The sequence below is a fragment of the Canis lupus genome, chromosome 19, assembly GCF_048164855.1.
Source record: "Canis lupus baileyi chromosome 19, mCanLup2.hap1, whole genome shotgun sequence".
Lineage (NCBI taxonomy): Eukaryota > Metazoa > Chordata > Mammalia > Carnivora > Canidae > Canis > Canis lupus.
In genome coordinates, this window is record NC_132856.1 from 35860272 (window position 1) to 35880242 (window position 19971).

At 34.7% G+C, this 19971-nt stretch overlaps 1 protein-coding gene across 25 annotated transcripts in view; it reads left to right on the top strand.

Moving 5' to 3' along the window:
• The window catches only part of ERC2 (ELKS/RAB6-interacting/CAST family member 2), a 906960-nt gene that overhangs the window by 424843 nt on the left and 462146 nt on the right, over nt 1-19971 (top strand). For 18 of the 25 annotated variants that reach the window (XR_012011918.1, XR_012011916.1, XR_012011917.1 and 15 more), the window contains 3 exons: nt 4870-5010; nt 8800-8940; nt 12939-12974. Coding sequence is in view for 22 of the 25 variants with exons in the window: in XM_072785816.1 (XP_072641917.1) it covers nt 4870-5010; nt 8800-8940; nt 12939-12974 (318 nt within the window). In the remaining 3 variants the exon portion in view is untranslated. The remainder of the gene's footprint in view (nt 1-4869; nt 5011-8799; nt 8941-12938; nt 12975-19971) is intronic. The other 7 variants (XM_072785821.1, XM_072785823.1, XM_072785829.1 and 4 more) reach the window with 1 other exon arrangement.

The following is a 19971-nucleotide window of genomic DNA, read 5'->3' on the forward strand; positions in this document are numbered from 1 at the left end:
AATGAGGTCAAATGGTAGAAGACCAAGGTAGGAGTCAGTCCCAGCCTTGCCATTAACTAACTGGATGACCTTGGCAAATAACTCTCTTTTCTAGCACTTCAAATTTGTAGAATGGAAGGCATTAGATTAAATGGCCCACAGATTTTTAAAGCCAGTGTATCTTAGAGAAGGCTTCTTTTACTTTGTCAGAATCATCAGGAGGTGCCTGTTGAAAATCTAAATTATTAGGTTCCATCTATACCTACTAAATCATAGCCTCGAGGGGCCCTGGGATTCTGAACTTTAGCAAGTTCCTGGAGTGAACATCCAGTCATTGTGGGGGTCACTGTAATCTGAGAGCCATTGCACTACATAAAAAAATAGAGATGCTAAAAAGAAGAGCCATAATTTTATGGCTAGATAGAAATTATAACATAACTTTAATATTAAATTATAAAGATATAAGATTTTACTTGAAAACTTATAAGAATAAATAAGATGATTTTTCAGGGAAAATATTCTTTTTTGAATTTTCTAGAATTTATTACCAAAACTCTGTGGTTGGTTTTTTTTTTTTTTTTGTAAAATTTTGAATAAGGGAATATTGGTTCAAAGATTATTAATGATTCTGTATCCTGTTTGCAATATTTGAGTGATGCGATGTCAGTACATTAGTACCTCTCAATTTCCTTCTGCAAGTTTACAGAAGTAAACATGTACCATATAATTTTTCCGTGTCACAGATTCTTGGCAAGATTTTATCTTTTTTTTCCCCTGGCCCTATTAAGATTTGATTTATTCTAGTTTAAATCCCAAAATAATTTCCAAATCTGAAATTACTCCTTTTATGTAAGCACTTCCTTTGAGACTGAGGGGGTGACTGGGAAGGAAGGCTGAGGTCTGTGGGAGTCTGCCCCCCTCATACTCATGCCACCACTTAACAGTTGTATCACATGGGGCAAGCATCTTCTCTTAGTATCTTATTTCAAAATATACATTTAAATTAGTTCACCTCTAATTGAAACCACCTTGATAATCCATAATCTCAGGCACATGGAATCTGATTTGGGCAATCAGAGGAGGAGTTGATTAGATAGAAACCTTGAGGGGAGAGGCAGAGAACAAAAATAAGGAAAGTAGGTTTGGTGTGAGACAGTAGGGATTGCTGACAACTGTAACAAGCTGCAGAGTCCTTGACCTGCCTCAAACCATTCAAGTTCAGTTTTTAAAATATGATGCTCAAGCCAAATATGATGTAGGCTGGCTTTGGCCTGTAGGCTCTTAGTTTTCAAGTCTTATTTGCAATTGACTTTTAGCCTTTCACAGTAATAAAGAATAAAAACAAAACACAAATCAGTTATTTGAAGGCAATTTTCAAAGGGTGCCAAAATTAGAATGTTAGTGCATTTGAAAAAGCACAAAAACATTGGATAGAAACAGGCAAGGTTTTTTTTTGTTGTTTTGTTTTTGTGTGTTTTTTTTTTATCATGGAACAAAGAATAGTAGATTCCTTTTAACTATTCCAGTATCAAACTTTTGTATATATCCAAATAATCTTATCATCTAGGGAGCTTCTTAAAATGTAGTTTCCTGGGTCCCATTTCCTAGTGATTCTGATTCAATTGTTTTGTGATGGGGCCAAGGAACCTGTGATTTTTAAAAGCATGCCCAATGATTGATGAAAGTGGTCAGATGACCACACTTTGAGAAATACCAAACCTATGCTCTTCCATTTTAAAGATGGGAACTGGCCTTAATGAGGTGAAATGACTTGCCCAGAAATGAACATTTTGGACAGATATAGCACCATTCCCCATTTCTGGGTTCTAGGTGGATGTCATGGATAGACCATGGTGCATGTTAACTTCTCAACCCAATGATCCAGGAAGCCACTTCTAATCTGTCTAAGTTGGCCCTTTGTTGGGACTTTGTTGCCTCCCCTGGACTATCCCAAGGCTACTCAGCTCACTGGTGATGGAATGGGACTGAAATTCAAACCTTCTGATAATTGTATAATTGTGCTTTTGACAACAACATAATTACCATTAATGGCCCTTCCCTCACAAGTTCCAGTTTTATCCACATTTAATTGAACAGATCCCCTGGAACAAGATATGGTACAAAAATTAAAATGATTAATTAAAAATCATGGACTCACAAGAACATCTAATTACTTGCTGTCATTTGGTTGATGAATAGAACCTATTAGGTACTATTCACCATTCCACTTGAATTATGACCTTCTGGGGAGTGTGTTATTCCTTTTAGTTTCTAGGAATATATATACATATTCACAGTGCAAAAAAATAATGCCACTTAGCAAGTCAAGATTGAGTATGACTTAGTTCTAGGATCGACACACAGAAGCTCAAGAGATGGAACCCGCAGTATTTATAAAACTGGTCTCGCCAAGCCTTTCTGTAGCCACATAGCAGATAAGCAGTTGAGAAAGGCAGATAGCAGTGCCGGAGGCCACTGTAATTCAGTTCCCACTCAGTGATAAAGCACAAATAGATTAGACCTGTGCAGAGCCAGATGAGTGCACAAGAAACACTTGCCAATGCAAATAAGACTAAAACAAGAACACATTGTTGGAATTTCTGCAAGTTAGTTGTTAATCAAGTAGATCATGGCATATTAGGGCCTTTTAACACATGTTTTTGACATCTGGCCCTGCGTGGCTGACAGTTAAATTAGTTTTGTGATTGACAGAGAAATATTTTGTAGTACTGAATCATCAATAACACTTAAAAACATTATAGTGCTTGCTGATTTTTTTTGTCATCGACACCCAGTCAATAGTACAAGTGCTTAGAGTGAATCAGCCTACTTACCAAATGATTCTGGCACCTTCTGGATGTTAACACACATACTTAATTTTATTTCCCTTCTTTTGAAGCTAAGGCAATGCCTATGTTGAATTCTTATTCCTTCCTTCAGCCTTTGTAATTGCCTGTTGTATGCCAGACAGTTTGCCCAGCCCAGGTTAAAAGAGTCACAGGATTTGAGTGCTGCCCTTTGGAAAGCTAGGCTGGGAGGATGGACATGCAGTAAAACCATATGAAGGGGCTGAGTGGGAATAAATGCCACATGATCCAGCCAGAGCAATTCCTGGGAAGTTTCCAAATAGTGAGGTGACATAGTCAGTTTGGGACTTAAAAAAAAAAAAAAGTCACTCCAACAGCTCATGTGATGGAAGTGATGGCATGGAGAGGGCCTGGTGGGTGATGTTTTTGCAATGAGTACAGGCATAAAGCAATAAGGGCTCAGTTGCTAAAATTTGTAAAAACCCTTGAGAGACTTCCTGTGCACTGAGGCCATTTTCTCCTTTTATAGATGGCATAATCATCCAATCACCAGTGTCATGGACAGAGTCAAATAGGACTATAACTAGAATTAAGAAGAAACAAATGTGGGCAATTAGTAGACTGATTTGTTCTGTTTCCACCTCCACTGTTGTAATACTATACTTCATTTTAAAGTGTTTTTAACTAATTGCAAAACAATAACGATATTTCTTTTTTTCCTTGAAAGCATTAGATACATAAATTATTGTCATTGGAGTAGAACATTTGCTTCCCTGGGGGATCTTAAATCACAGGCTAAGTGTTCAAACTAACTTCCCTCTGCATCACATACTGTTTTACATTGTCTTATGTATCAGGCCTTATCTCATACTACATCCTTAAGAGTAGTTATTGCACCAGTAATTTTAATATCGCCATCTGAAGGGAAGTTCAGATATGTGTTGGGAAATTTAAAACAAATTTTATAAATATAACCCAAAATTTACCCCACTGGAATTTTGCTTAAAAAGAAAAGGGCTTTTATTTTGATACTGGTAAGGTTCCACATTTTTGGAAAACATGTCTACCAGAGTAGTGTTTTCATTTTAGCATGTAAGTCAAGGGCAGCAAGGTTCTCAGATCTCCTTAGGTGGCACCATGCATATGTTTATGGCAGTGTGGTCTCATGAATATGACTAAGACTCAGAGAGCCTCAGGGATGCTAGGGTGTGCCTTTGGTTTATGCACTAGGTCACCTTGGATGAGTTAGCTGGTCTCTGGACCTGGGTTTCCTACTATAATGTTACTAGTAGCACTGGTTCAGAGCTTGGAGTTGTGTTGAGGTATAGATGGAGAAGGGCACATTGTAGTGCCTAGCATGTAGTAAGCTCTCAGTAAAGGAAAACTGCTATTTGAACTTTGTCAAATTCAAGCACTCTTTTGGAGTCTCTACTGATTCCCAAGAACTCATTGAAAGAATATGGAGGAAAATGAAAATCTCCAGGCACATTAGAAAATCACTTATCCAATGAGCTCATTCTTTATTTTGTTTCAATTTTCATTGTGTGTTCAGACCTAAGTCCTAGAGGGCTTATTAGGTCTTGCACCACTTAGATCCCCTTTCTAGCCAGAGAAGAGTCTTCATAAACCAAGGAAGTTTCTTTGATATCGAATGGGAAAGCCAAGCAAAGAGGGTTGAACCAAAAGGTTAGTTCTACTTCTTCTACTTTCCATTAAAGGCTTTATTAAGTCCAGATTCTTGGTGCCTAAACCTCCCCCTTCTGGAACTGCTTTTGGAATTTTCCAAGTACTACCATGAACCAAGAACAGCCTCAGAGCTTGAACATTTAGGTCCCTTGCAACACTGTGATGATAACTTTTATTAGTACGCCAAAAGCCATATTGATTGTCTTTCCCAAATGCTATAATGGGAAAGGACTCTCTTCACAAACCCAAGTTTGACTATCTTGCATGTGTTGACTTGTGTAGAGCATTTCTTACATTTATTGCCTCCCATTTCCTTTTGTATCATGCCTTGGCACACACACTGATGGTTTCTCACTTTTTTTTTTTTTTTTTTTTTTTTTTGATGATTGCCTCACAGGAGAGAATAATTGAGCGTTTGAAAGAACAGCGGGAGAGAGATGATCGGGAAAGACTAGAAGAGATAGAATCTTTCCGAAAAGAGAACAAAGATCTGAAAGAGAAGGTCAATGCTTTACAAGCTGAACTGACTGAAAAAGAGGTGAGTCTTGGAAGAACAAATGGACCACACTGATAGTCCTATTTATGGGAGCCTCAAGAGACTAGAGAGTGAGCTTCAGGGGCAGTGTGAAGGCTTTCCCCAAAGCCTTTCCTTGGCAAAGCTGAGTTCAAAGGAAAATATTTACTGTAACTCCCCTCATCAGAATGCCCTATGCTGTCGTCTCTACTCTAATTGCATATGATGCAGCTCCTTGAAAGTTTTCTTGATGTCTTTCACATTTGTGTGGCTTAGAGGATTCTGTATTTTTTCAATGTCCCATGATCTTTTGCTTGGGATAACAACAATATCAATAATAGTAATAACATCGCCACTTCCTGAGGGCCTGTTATATGCTAATAATCCCTTGTGTTGGGTGCTTTACATTCATCTGTGTTTCTCAACCAGATCACTCAATACTTCCAGGTTTGAGGATATGGTACCATACAGGACACAAAGTATAGGTTAAATTTGTCTTCTGGAATATTGATTTTACATTATGATAAATAATTTAAAACAATATTTTCATGCTAGAGCAAACATGGATGCAGAATACAAATCCTACATGCATTTTTAAAGTAAAACAATATACTTTAAAGAAATTTCTTGCTTGGGGGTTATGGAAAGGATGGATTGGGCTATACTCCCCACGATCTGAGAGATACCTGTAACTCCTTTAGTTTACTTCGGGATACTTTGATGGAGAAGTTTGAGAAGCAGCAACGCATATTATTTTGTTCAATCTCCAAAACTCTGAGATATGTGTTATTGTCTACAACTGGCCCCTTCGTACATATTTTTGTCCATAGGAAATGTTCATCTCCTTTAGGCTGTTACAGATTTTTTCCTCCTATTGGGCTGTATCACTGCATTGTTGTTCATTTTCCAGTTCCAGATTATTACCTCAACCCTTGGGTTTTAATTTGTATAGAATAATTCTATACAAATTAAAGCACTGTCATTCTATACAAATGAGGAATCCAAGAGGGGGAGAATAATAGAAACAAAATGCATATTCCCTAAAATGTAAGCACACTATTTTTTTTTACAGAGGAGATTATTTCTTTGATATGAAACTAAGGAATGTAAATCTTCTTCCTACAATTTTGCTGTTAACTCTAACTTGGGGGATCTATAATTACTGTAGTTGGTATGTGACAGAAGGCATGATTTGACCTTATTTGCAATTTGAATAACTGATTGCAAGTGTTTTTCATGGATTTGACCTTAAAACCTATCTGTCTGTCTGTCTGTCTATCTATCCATCTACACTTGAAATGCGATATTGATGGCATTGTGGAGCATAGCTTTAAATGAAAATAATTTTGTAAACAATGCCTACATTATATGATTTCAGACAGGCATTTCAGCAAACATTTATTGTTCCTGTATAGTAATATGTCTGCTCTGCTGTTGGGATGGGAGTGTCAGTCAAGGTTCTACCGGAAAAACAGAACTATATTAAGAAATTTAACCATATTAAGAAATTTATTGCAAGGAATTGGTTTACATAGGGGGTACTGGCTAGGCAAGTCTGAAGTTCATAGGGTAGGCCATCAGGAAGGGCAGGCTGGAAACACTCCAGACAGGAATGATATAGTAGTCCACAGGTGGATTTCTTCCTTCTCAGGGAAACCTCAGTCCTGCTCTTAAGGCCTTTCAACTGATAGCATCAGGCCCACCCAGATTTGGAGAATAATATCCTTTAAAATCAACTGGTGGTAGGTGTTAGTTACATCTACAAAATACCTCAAGAGCAACACTAGATTAGTATTTGATTGAATAACTGGGGACTATAGCCTAGCTAAGTTGACACATAAAGCTATCAGACCTGGCTATTTATTTTTCTTTCTTTCTTTCTTTCTTTCTTTCTTTCTTTCTTTCTTTCTTTCTTTCTTTCTTTCTTTCTTTCTTTCTTTCTTTTTCTTTCTTTTGGTATTTTTTTTTTATTGGAGTTCAATTTGCCAACATACAACATAACATCCAGTGCTCATCCCGTGAAGTCCCCCCTCAGTGCCTGTCACCCAGTCACCCTGTCCCCCCACCCACCTCCTCTTCCACCACCTCTTGTTTGTTTCCCAGAGTTAGGAGTCTCTCATGTTCTATCACCCTCACTGATATTTCCCACTCATTTTCTCTCCTTTCCCCTTTAATCCCTTTCACTATTTTTTTATATTCCCTGGATGAATGAGACCATATAATGTTTGTCCTCCTCCGATTGACTTACTTCACTCAGCATAATAGCCTCCAGTTCTATCCATGTTGAAGCAAATGGTGGGTATTCATTGTTCCTAATAGCTGAGTAATATTCCATTGTATATGTAGACCACATCTTCTTTATCCATTCATCTTTCAATGGATGCTAAGTCTCCTTCCACAGTTTGGCTATTGTGGACATTGCTGCTATAAACATTGGGGTGCAGGTGTCTCAGTCTTTCATTGCATTTGTGTCTTTGGGGTAAATCCCCAGCAGTGCAATTGCTGGAGACCTGGCAATTTAAAATGTACAAAGAAAAACAACATATAATTGTTGTCAGCTTATAATTTAGTTGGGGTGATAATCACCTTCGTCATGACAAAAACGCCTGGATTGTAAGGTCCTTTATTATTTCTGTGGGAATGGTATGATAAAGAGCATTGAAACTGGAGTCGGAGTTCTGGGTTTGAGACCTGTATCTTCCTTTAGTAGGTCAGGAACCTTGGAGAAGACAGTTCATGTGAACCTCAGTTTCTTGACCTGAAAAATGAGAGTGGCTACCCTATCCTTCAGAGGGTTATTAAGAGCTGGGTAGTTTGCTGCGTGATAGTGATATTATCTTCATCAATAAGGTTATTTCAGGGCCCAGGAAGTAGCCCAGACACATATCAGTTAATATCATCTACTGAGTGGCCACTGTGCTTAGTGTCTTTCTAGGTGCTGCAAATGGATATAAAGGAAACTTAAAAGGTCTGATTTTGGGTATTACCTGAATATTTTAGTTACATTGTTAGATGTTGCTAATCAGTTCATATTTGATGATAGACATTGCTTTCCTAGCTAAGCAAAATTCTGTTTCATGATATATACATAGATTTAGTTCCTTGTTTTTTGAAATTCAGGCTATCCAGGAGAGCTCTTGGTTTCTGAGCATGATTGATAAGTGGAACAATTTAGGCAAACCCATGTCTGAGTTGGGAAGATTCATTATATCTGTTGAATTTGGATTTACAAAGGACTGGGATGTAAAATCTACTCTAAATTTTAAAATAACTTTGTCCTTTATTAACTAAATAGAAGAAATAACTAAAATAGAAGATATTTAAAAAAATCATTGGTTATTTTTATGTTAAAGACATGGAATTTGATAAAAACTTAACAGGATGCTTCTTTTATACTTGGTTTGCCCTTTGGGGAGAAAGCATTAAAGTCAGTATTTTCTTTCATATTTGTCTTAGAGTCTGCACGACTTGACAGCAATAAATGTAAATGGAAGGTTCAGGGTATCTGTTTTGTCATGACATGCAAAGACCACCTTGGGACTTACATCATTAGCATGACTTTGAGATGTGAAACATGCATTTACTGACCACACTATTTGGTCACATTTGATTCTACTGCAATTAGATCCTGCTCAGTTCTGCAAACTGGCCAATTTTAATTTCCTGGCCAGAGCCTGCTATTGTTACCTTAGTAAGACTATATTTACCCTTTCTGTCTAATGCATACTTTATTACTACGCAGAGAATCAGTGTATTCAAATTGAAGACAGTAGAAATTGCAGTGTTTTACTTACTAGTATTCTTTCTTTTCAGTCTAGTTTAATTGACCTCAAGGAACATGCATCTTCATTAGCCTCAGCAGGGCTGAAAAGGGACTCCAAATTAAAATCTCTAGAAATAGCCATTGAACAAAAGAAAGAAGAATGTAGCAAATTGGAAGCACAGTTGAAAAAGGTAAGTGAAGTCCAAGAAAAAAATGCTCATTTTACAATGAATTTATAAAATGGAAAAGGAAGAGATATTTTGCAGAGAAACAAACCCCTTATCTTTTGCTGTCTGCTCATAAGAGAATTAGGCACTCTTAACTTATGAAGTCTGCATCGAATTGGCCAGTGAACCTGAAAAAATATCTTAGGTTTCCTGTCTGAAAAAAACTTGCAAAATAGATGAAAATAGTAGTGGAAGTAAAAAAATATAAAAATAAGCTGTTATTCTCTGGGTAAATCTCAACTATTAAAAAAAAACGAATGAAACTATAACAAATCAAAGAATCCGGAGTCCCATTATATATTGATAAACTTTTACTACGTAAAGACGTAGGTCACTTTTTGTATTGGAACTTTGTAAAAGTTTACCTGAGAATACTAAATTTCTAGAAGTCCACCCTAGTAGTTGAGGAAGTCCCTAGAATATCTGTGGGATGACTATTTATACTTAACCAAAATATAACCTTAATGTCTTAGAAAGCTTGTTGAATGTAGAAGACTTTGGAAAAGAAAACAGGATCTTTACATTGCAGCATTAACATGTTTTTTCTGAACTGGACATTTTTGTGGAGTACATTTCCAGTCATGCATCGTTCCTTCGACTTTTTCCCTGTGTTGTTTGGTACGTCTGCACTCATTGTTCACATAAAACTCATAACTTTATGAGTTTAAGCATTTTGTTTCCCTTTGACAACTTATAAACTTATTCAAAAGAGGTGATAAAAATTTAAATAACCAAGCAAAGCATATAATAAAATTTGACTATAATTTATAGCAAACTAGAACGAGGATTTATTTGCTAAAGTTATGAAAATATATGATGTAGATGATAGGGATGTTAAAGCATCATATCTGTGGAGAAATTATTCTGAATATTTAAAAATTGAATATACTATTTTGTAAGAAACAATATATAACTGAAATGTGATCATACTCTGTTCACTTTACCAAGGAATTTTAGGAAATTGTCCTGAGAAATTTCATACCTTTAAAGTTTCCTTACTAAAAAAGATAGACATCAAATCCCTCTACAGCAAAACAGCAAGAAAATCTCTGTATTGTAAAATCTACCTTCCCATCCACTCAGCATCTAACTTATTTCAAGCAATCTCTAGTTAAGCAGAAATCTTAAAAAAATAAGTAAAAGAATTTAAATTGCCCATTTGAGGATGCTTAAGTGGCAATTGACTTGGCTATTTACACATTGGGTGTATGATAATACATTCTTGACACATATATGAATGGATTCTGTAATATGTTATACATGCATGTATGTATCAAGAAATGAACCTAGGAAAGGTACTTTTAATTTAATGAACAGTTTTGTGATCACAAGGCAGGCTCTAAAATAATTGTGAGAGAATTTCATTGACTCGTTTTGCATTAGCTTACCTCAGTTGTATTGTGCTGAATCCTGAAGGAGGATCTCAATTAGACTTGGCCATGAAAGATACCTTCATCAACTCTGTGTAGCCACTTATGTAGCTGAGGTCACCACCTATATTATTTCTGCAGATACATGCTTGACATACTTCCTTTTAGTGTATATCACCTATGGAATTTGCGATCCTCTAGTAATTAGAAGGAAGAGATTCACATATTGACACAGTTTCCATGTATATAACTTGAATAGTTTAATAAGTGAATGTCTATGCATTTCAATTTAATTTCTTTCAGTGTAGCTCTGACTTGCCCAAAGAATCACTCAGGGTATGTGTTTTCCTTAAACTCTCAGGTATATATTGTGTGCTAAAATTCACAAAGGAAATCCTGTAAATATTTTAGCATTATTTCCGACAATATTTTAACATTTTACCACATCACCAGGACTAAAGTAACAAATATGGTTGTCTTGCTGTAAAGGACCTGTTTAATTTATGAATAGATAACTTATTTCTAAGTATATAAATAATGTGTTGGATTATACTATCTCCTAAGTGAATAGTACAGTGAGATTAAATAAGGTAATTATAATTTAAATATTTTCATACCTAACCTGCAGATGCTATTTTGTTATTTTTGGCTCTCTAGCATCAACGAAATTCAAAAGTTTAAAATACTTTTTCTAGTAGTCTTTAATTTCTGCTAATAAATAGTTCTGTAAAAACCTCAAGTACCCATCACCTTAAAAAGAATTGAGATCTACATGAAATATTTGAAAGTATAGGCCAGCAGTATGTGAATATACATATAAACACATCATTTACTCATGGAAAAATAAGCAGCTATAAAAGCTTAAGGAGTGTCTGGGCCTCCTTTTAAATAAAAGGGTATGTGACTTGTGAATAAAATATAAAGGGTTACTAAATGAAAGCTGAAAACATAATAGTTTTATTATGTCATAAATAAACCATGAATTCCCAATGGAATTTTGCTCAAGATTTGTGTGCGTCCATGTATTTTTGCCATAAAATGTACACAACATCATAGATGTGTTTAACTGAACAGAAATCTTGTTTGCCAGTGATAATGGAATCCAAATTGTGATTTAAATTTATTTTTGCCTTATGAACAATTCTTGACATTGGTAAGGTGAGTTTTTACATAAATGTTTGTGGAGAACATTCACATGCCTAGTTACTTTTAACCCTTTACTGTTAAGTCGGCAAATACTTCATTATGAAAAATGGTTACAGGCAGAAAAGGAACTGTTCCTTACACATTACATCTCCCATCTTAACAACAATGCCATCAGATATCCACATGTGAGGAAAGTTTTACTGATACTAGTGAGGTTGATAAAATGATGTAATGCACAACAAGTTATGAGTGTGCTTTACAAATTAGCTCATTTATTAATCTTAAACATCAAAGGGGTTGAGAAGAACCTCTTTAGTGACATGTGGATAATTTTGTCTTTTAAAAGAATATGTGATGTTCAGTGTATAGAAGTAAGTTTACCTTATCTGACTAGGAATCAGTTGAGAAGCAACAAACCAAAATGTTATGATTTGGTAATTTTCCAATTAATATCATCTTTGAGGAGAGTGGGTTTTTTTAACCATGGTAAAATTGTCATTTTAGTTCATCAAAGTTGAACAAATGAAAAATTCAGGCTCTTCAAAGGCACATGTCTCAGCTTATAGCAAAGTGAAAGTTCCTATAGTATTTTACCTTCGGCCCCTTGACGTTGACCCCCAAGTGAATGATGTAGGTATTTAAGAAATAGCACCTGTGAGTGATATGTAAGATAATAATCACTACATTTAAATCCACAAAAATTTAAATCTTCTATACAAAATAGACTGAAGAGCTTTATAAATTCAAAAGCACTTGGAACATAATAAGATAGTCATGAAAATTACATTTTTATTAATTATGAACTAACAATTGAAGCTGGTAATGGGCAGTGGATAATACTGTATTTTGGTTCCCTTATTCTTCTTGCTGACTTAATTTTTTTCTTCTTCCATTAACTGTTAATCCTGTAATGTCTTGCTTACTGATATTTTGCTATTGCTAACCTGCTGTTTGCTGATCTATATTTTCCTAAACTTAGATTGAATAGAAACTTCAGGCTTGTGTTAATATAAAAGAAGAGCTATAAATTCAATGATAAGATTTAATTAATCTTTTATTATTACTATCTTTGAAGTTCAGGTAATAAATTGCAGGCTTGGCCAAAAGTACTTCTTCTGATTCATTGCTAGAGGCCGGCACTTCATGTATCATCAAAAGTAGACAGCTTTCTTTATTTCATGGGTTATTTAACTTGAGAAAGGGAAAGTAACACAAACCTTAAATTTCTTATTCCAGCTATTCTTTTTTAGGAGCCAAAGTCAACATTTCTATTTCCCTAGAGCCTCTCACTTTCACTGTGGAATGTTTAGAAACTGAAATTTCTTCTTTTTTAACAACCAGTTCGTCTGTGCAAATGCACTGGATTTGTTGAGCTAATACTGTTTTTCTGGATCTTTCCTTCTTTCCCTGTCTGTGCTTCAATGCCTCCCCAACTTTGCAATGTAGCAAGCTGAGCAGTTGTTCAATCAGATGTACAACCCAGTAAGTCATTTCTGAAAGTTCCCGCTGTAACATATCAAAGCATGAGGATCTATTGATCACATGTCACGGTGTGCCATACATGGGAGATTTCAAAAATATTTATGAGTCTCTTCCCATTTCCTTTCTGTCAAAGGAAATGACCTGTGCAAAGGCCACTGCCATTTCTTTTGAATGTGAAATTTAAAAATGAAGAACTTAAGAAAATATGGCCAGCACTGATATTACCTCCTTCTTAACTTCAACCCTAAGGCTATAGAAAAGTGGAGGTCAGCTGCAGATCTAGGCTCATGGAACTCTTTCTTAGATCCTTTTAACTCAGAATTACCTATGTGAAAAGGGATAGCATTTGTAAAATAGCAAGCAACTCGATGTAAATTACATCCAAATGATAGAAGTTAAAATAGGCTTAGGTTTAAAAATAGGGCTATGCTCTTTGAGATTGGTAAATGCCTAACATTATTGTGGGTTTTGTAAGAGTTAAAAACATGTCATTTGGCTGAGGACAAACTAAAATATAGCCTCCTAATAACAGATAGTAACAATTTTGATTATAGCTTAATGGTACACAAAACAGGTAACTAGTAAAAATACATGTAAAATGGCTGGCCCAGATGCCACCACTGATTTTTTTATCCTAATGACAGGTGTGCATTTATATGAAGCAGTTTATTTGTTTCTTTAACTTATTAAAGAAGAAAGACCTTTTTGTTTTGTCAACTCAACTGGCTTAACTGGGTGAAATATTACCTAACGGTGACCAGAATTTGTCATTTGGCAGATGTGATCTGTGCTATCATGCATTCTAATTACCTCCTATTTATGAATTCCCATCATGGGAAAATGGAATAGCATAGATAAAGGAAGCAATTTAGGCAACAACTTTTTGTTAAGCTGCTATTCCAGGATACATACAGCATGATACACACTGCTTGGATATATTTAATTAGATTCAACCTCCACCCCCCATTCTTTAAAACAAATTTTATTTTTGCAAACAGAATTTCTCAATTTCCTTTTGGTGCATCTTTATTAACCTCTTTCCCCAAATATGATTTTTAGCAGAGCAAGAAAAATAATCCATATTTCCTATCTCTTAATATTTGAATGGGATTGTTATTTATTATTATTTTGGTTTTTTATATGGGGGGGAGGGAAGGGCCGAGGGAGAGAGAGAATCCTAAGTGGGCTCCAAGCCCAGCACATGAGCTGGATGTGGGGCCGGATCTCACAACTTCAAGATCATGACCTGAGCTGAAATCAAGAGTCAAATGCTTAACTGCTTAACTGACTGAGGCACCCAGGCCCCTTGAATGGAAATATTAATAAGCAGGCTCCAGACAATGGGTAGATAAAGAAAGACAAGACTGGAATATCTTTAAGCTTGAAAATTGACCCTGGGAAAAATGAGTATTTTCTTTAGGTCATTTTTAAAAGATGTAAAATAATCCCACAGAAATTGTTTCACATTTACTAGTTAAGGCCAGGAAGAAAATCTTAGGTATGTCACATTTTGGGTGTGTTCAGGATAACTGGGGTGGGCTTTTTTCCTGTAGCAGCAAAGAGTTATTAGAACCATGATAGGATTTTCGCATCCCTGTCAGAATAGGTAGGACTGAAGAAATGGCTCTGTTAACTCTGAGACCATTTCTAGGAATATTGATGATACGGCACTTATTAGACTTTTCAACCACAGTGGCAAGCCCCCAGGAAGCAAAAGCAAACTTTTCTCCTTGAATTAATTAAGCTAACCCATTGGTTTGGCATCCTGGGAGTATAGCCAGCCTCTCATTACTGTAACTCTCCCTGTGTGCAGATATTCTCAGGGTCCAGTTCTTTTTTGGACTGATAGGGATGTAGCATGATGGATTTTCTATTCTTAACAGTCTTTTAAAAATAATTGTGTTATTCTGGTTATAAAAATAACATATGGTCACAGTGGAGAATTTGCAAAAGTATGGAAGTATAAGAGAAAATAAAATGACAGGGTATCTCCTGGCACAAAGATAATCATTAGGAGCATTTGGGTGGTTCTTTACAAAGACATCTTTTTGTAATTCTTGTTCTGCCCTTTCTTCCTTTCTCTAGTTTTCCTTTCTCCTCTGTCCCTCCTGTCCCACTTTCTTCCTTTTTTCCTTCTATTTCCTTTCTTTTTTCTCTCATTTAATACTCTTATTTTCTTTTCACCAAACTATGTCAATGTTTATTAAATTGTATATCCTGTTTTTGTAACATATCATCAACGTTTTCTCCAGTAACTAATTATTCTTCCAAAACACTATCTTACTGATTGTGTGATATTTTACTCTATTTACTCACTCCCCAAATATTGCTCATCTCTGCCCCCCTTTTGTTTTTTGCCTGTATATAATGTTCAGAAAAACATCATCCCATATTAATCTCCCTACATTTCTGTGTTCTTCATGGAATAAATTTCTGGCCAATGATTTTTAAAAGCTCCTAATAGTTCTCACTTGTTGAATTTTAGAGACGTTCTACCATGACACTTTTCTTCCAGCACTGGATAAAGGCAACCTTTCCGCCACACCCTGACCAACACCAAGAATTGTCATTTTTTTATAACTTGGATAAATGCATAGCTGGATTTTTTTTTTGGTCATTTTTACTTTGTTTTCTTTAATCACTAGGGTGGTTGAGCTTAGGGTGGTTGAGGTTTTTAAAACATTTATTAGCTGTTTGTTTTTTTCTTCTGTGAATTGTTTCTTTTGGTCATGTAAACACTTGTTTTTGAGTTTACTGTTTCATCCACTGTTTGTGTGAGCCATTCTATGCTTTTATAGAAACTTTGTCAGATTTGTGACAATATTTTTAAAAGATTTTATTTATTTATTTATTTATTTATTTATTTATTTATTTATTTGAGAGATAGGGCAAGAGAGTGAGCACAAGAGAGAGGAAGGACAGAGGGAGAAGCAAGCTCCTTACTGAGCAGGGAGCCTGACTCAGGGCTCCATCCCGGGACCTTGGCAGGGATCATGACCTGAGCCAAAGGCAGATGCTTCACCGACTGCGCCACCCAGGCACCCCTCACTTAAATTTTTTTTTTTTAATTTTTTAATTTATTTATGATAGTCACAGAGAGAGAGAGAGGCAGAGACACAGGCAGAGGGAGAAGCAGGCTCCATGCACCAGGAGCCTGACGTGGGATTCGATCCCGGGTCTCCAGGATTGTGCCCTGGGCCAAAGGCAGGCGCTAAACCGCTGCGCCACCAGGGATCCCTTAAATTTTTTAAATAAATAAAACTATAACTATTTTTAGGTTTTTTGACCTGTGATTCCCTTTAGAGTTTTCTCATTTTCTTTATGCTCAGAAGTCATTCTCTGATTTCAAGAATAGACATTTACATTTAAAACATTTTTAATGTTACCTTTTATATCAGCTTAACTCATTTATCAGTCTTTAGTATATTTTGATTCATGTTGAGAGGTGAAGTTTTAACATTATATATTTTTAAATGATCAACTAATTATCCCAGCACCATTTATCAAATAATTCTTTAACCACTGTTCTTCATATTATTTCATCAGATACTAAGTTCTCATCTGGATGAATGTCTTAGTTTCTGAGCTGTTCAGTTTTATCAATGTCTGTTATTTGTTGGGTCAGAATTTTAATTACTGTGGTTTATAATATTTTAAAGTATCTAGTGAAACAAATTCCACCCGAATTCTGCTTTTCATTTTTTTATTTTGTTTTGTCTTGTTTTAGTGTTCTTAGCCTTTAATTTTCTATTATTCCAAGTAAACTTAAGGATCACCGAGTCAACTGAAAAGCACAACTGTTTGTGATTTTAATTTAAATTATACTCAGCCTATAAATAATTTTAGAATGATATCTTTCCAATATTATTTCTTCCAATTCATGAACTTGATACAACTTTTATTTATTTTATAAATATTTTACAGTAGAGGTTTAACATTATCCTATTATAGGCCTGGGATATTTCAAGGGTAGTTCTAAGCATTACTAGATAGATAGATAGATAGATAGATAGATAGATAGATAGATAGATAGATAGATATAGCTTTATCTGTATAGATATCTATAGACTTTCAAGTTACTTAAAAATTTATGTAAGATCAATTTTTGGTGAATGCTGTATTTCTTCTTTAATTTTCTTTCTTTCTTTTTTTTTTTTTCTTCTTTAATTTTCTAACCAGTTATTGGAACCTAGGAAATTTCTTTTATTATTGTATGTTTATTTTGAAAAAGACCACCCTATAAATTTTGGTGAACTATAACTTAATTGTTTTTGTTAAATAAGATCATTTTACAGTCAGTTCTGTGTCCATAAATCTATACTAAATCAGAGTAAATAAAGATTCAACTTCGAAGTTTTCCTGGGAACATTTTTTTCCTGGAGTAGAAATAAACCTACTTTTGAAAGTCTTTTACTTTAGTCACCTACTAAGTGATGCTGTAATGCCATTTCTTAGGAATCTAAAATTTTGTCTTTGTATCCTTATTATTTTTTATAATAATAACCTTTCTGCAGCTTAACTACCAGTTTCTACTCCCGGAGGAGTTTTGTCTTGTCATATAAACACTATGTAGGTTATCTTCAATTGAATTCTTTTTCTTTCTTAGTTCTTAGTTCCAAACAAATAATATTTTTTTTTCATTAGGCTCAAATACCTTCTTTGCTGTAGCCCTAGTAGTTATTATGCCTAGAGATGGTATCCAGAGGTCTCTTATAAATTTTTAATAAAACTTTAGAGCTTCTGAGTCCTAAATTTAGTGCATTGTATATCCTTGTTGCAAGGCAAATGATGGATTTGGAGGCACTGAGGGCAACTTGGTGACTGGCTAGGGCATACTTGAGACCACTCTGATGTATTTCCACACATGTGAGTTTCCTCCCTTGCCTGATCACTCATTGAAATCCTGTCTTTTCTGCAAACGCATCTTTTGCAGGGCTCACATTTTATGTAACAGTTTATAAGAAAAAGACCGAGCATTTTTCCAGTCTAGAGAAAGAAGAAAATCTTGTTAATGTTCAGTGAGGTCTTCCTGATATATAGGTCATCATAGGACTTTGCAGTCCCAAGGACATGGCGGACTGTATTATAAATGCTTTCACAGTCAGTTTAGGGACAGTGGTTTATTTTTGTGACTATTTACGAAAATTATTTGATTCACTCATAGACTAGTTCCCCCCAACACAATAGAAAATTAAAACTATTTAAGAGATAATTCACAGCATGTACATAGCATATATAAACACACACGCACACACAAACACATATACACAGCATACTCGCTCTAGGCTTTCAAATATCTAAAGAACTCAAGTAATATTTATAATAATTAAGATTTGAAGTCACATGTTTTATTTCAGAACATCCAGATAATTAGTTCATTTCTTTATTTTGCTAATTTTTGAAAAGTCCATAGTTAAAAACGATTACATTATAATTGTATTTTTGTTTATATGGTCTTAAAAACTGTTAAGCATACAGTTGGTTCTTTTAATTTTGTATATGTGTGATATAAGAAAAATTATTTTGAACATTTGTTCATTTATTTAAAATATTCTCTTTGTTCCATCTATGAAAAAAGTTTCATTTTGAATAGTTGTTAGAATATGAAAATTGTGAGTATTCCGATTTACTTAGCCAAAATTATAAAAGAATAGTTTCCTTTAGAACTAAGTAGTGTAAGATTCAAAGACATACCATTATTAGATTTTGAATGTATTATTTAGGCTCAGCTTTTATATTTGGTATTAATTAATTGGACTTAAAATATAAATTTCATAATATATTGAAGTTCTATAATCACCCTTAAAACCTTTATTTTAAAAAGTAAGGCTTATTTATAACAGAATTATGTGAAGGTTGGAACTTCTTTTAGAAGACTGAAGTAAAATACGATGTTTAAGTAGTTTATATGCCCTTTTCTGTTGCTTAGATATGAAAAGAATGTTTAAACCCCCCAAAGTACTGCAATCAAGAATCATATTTTCACTGGGCATAAATTTAACAAATTATTGCTGAAACTCATAAGTAGCAGGGAAGAAAAATCATCAGACTCATTAGTTAGTGTTCTGCTTGTGCTTTATGATCATGACTAATCATTTGTTTATTTTGAAAGAAATGATTTTTTAAAAATTGTTAAGCCCCATTTCAAAGAAAGAATGCTATATAATATTATAATTGAATATTCCCTGCCCAGTTTTGCAGCAGGTTTCTGGGCCAAAGTTAATGCTTTCCTTTCTAGGCACTCAGAAAGATGAACTAGAATTTTACTGAAAATAATCAACATCCAACCTTTACCAAAGAAATATTAATAAACTTGGGATTTTTCATATCGATACTATCAATCTCTGGTTTGGCTTAAGGCACTTTTTGCTCTTAACTTTAATTTAAGTATAATATTAACCTGAATCTTTGCCTTATTTCCTGAAATAGTTCTAAATTCTATAATTTAAATAGCCACTAGGTATTGTTATGTTCTCTTTGTCCTAAGTCATGACCAGATTTCTTGTTTGTGCTTGATTCAGACTTTCAAAGTCAGTTCACATCAAAATTCCAAGGCGTGCCCACATCAGTGAGGCTCCAAAGTTGTTTTGATTATTTCCATTTGTGGGGAAATTTCCTTACATGTGGAAATGTAGGAAAACATAATTGGGGGACCCTCAAAACTTACAGATCTAATATGCAATACAGACTTTTCTGAAATATATTTTCCCCAGTTTTCTGTGTTCCTGAGAGATGTTTGAGAGCTGCTCTAAAAGTGATCAGAAATATGTTGAAACAGAACCAAATACTTGAATTTCCCTTTAAACTGACTGGTTTAATCAGCAAAATTAAATCTCTACTTTAAGAAAAGAATGCTAATCAATATTTTTTTGGTTTTGATGACTGGAGATGTCTTTGAAAGTGACAATGTTCTTCCCTATATTTATGATAAATAGCTTCTAAAACCATGAAATCCACACCAATTTGCATTTTAAAGAGCTAGATTCCTGACAAATGA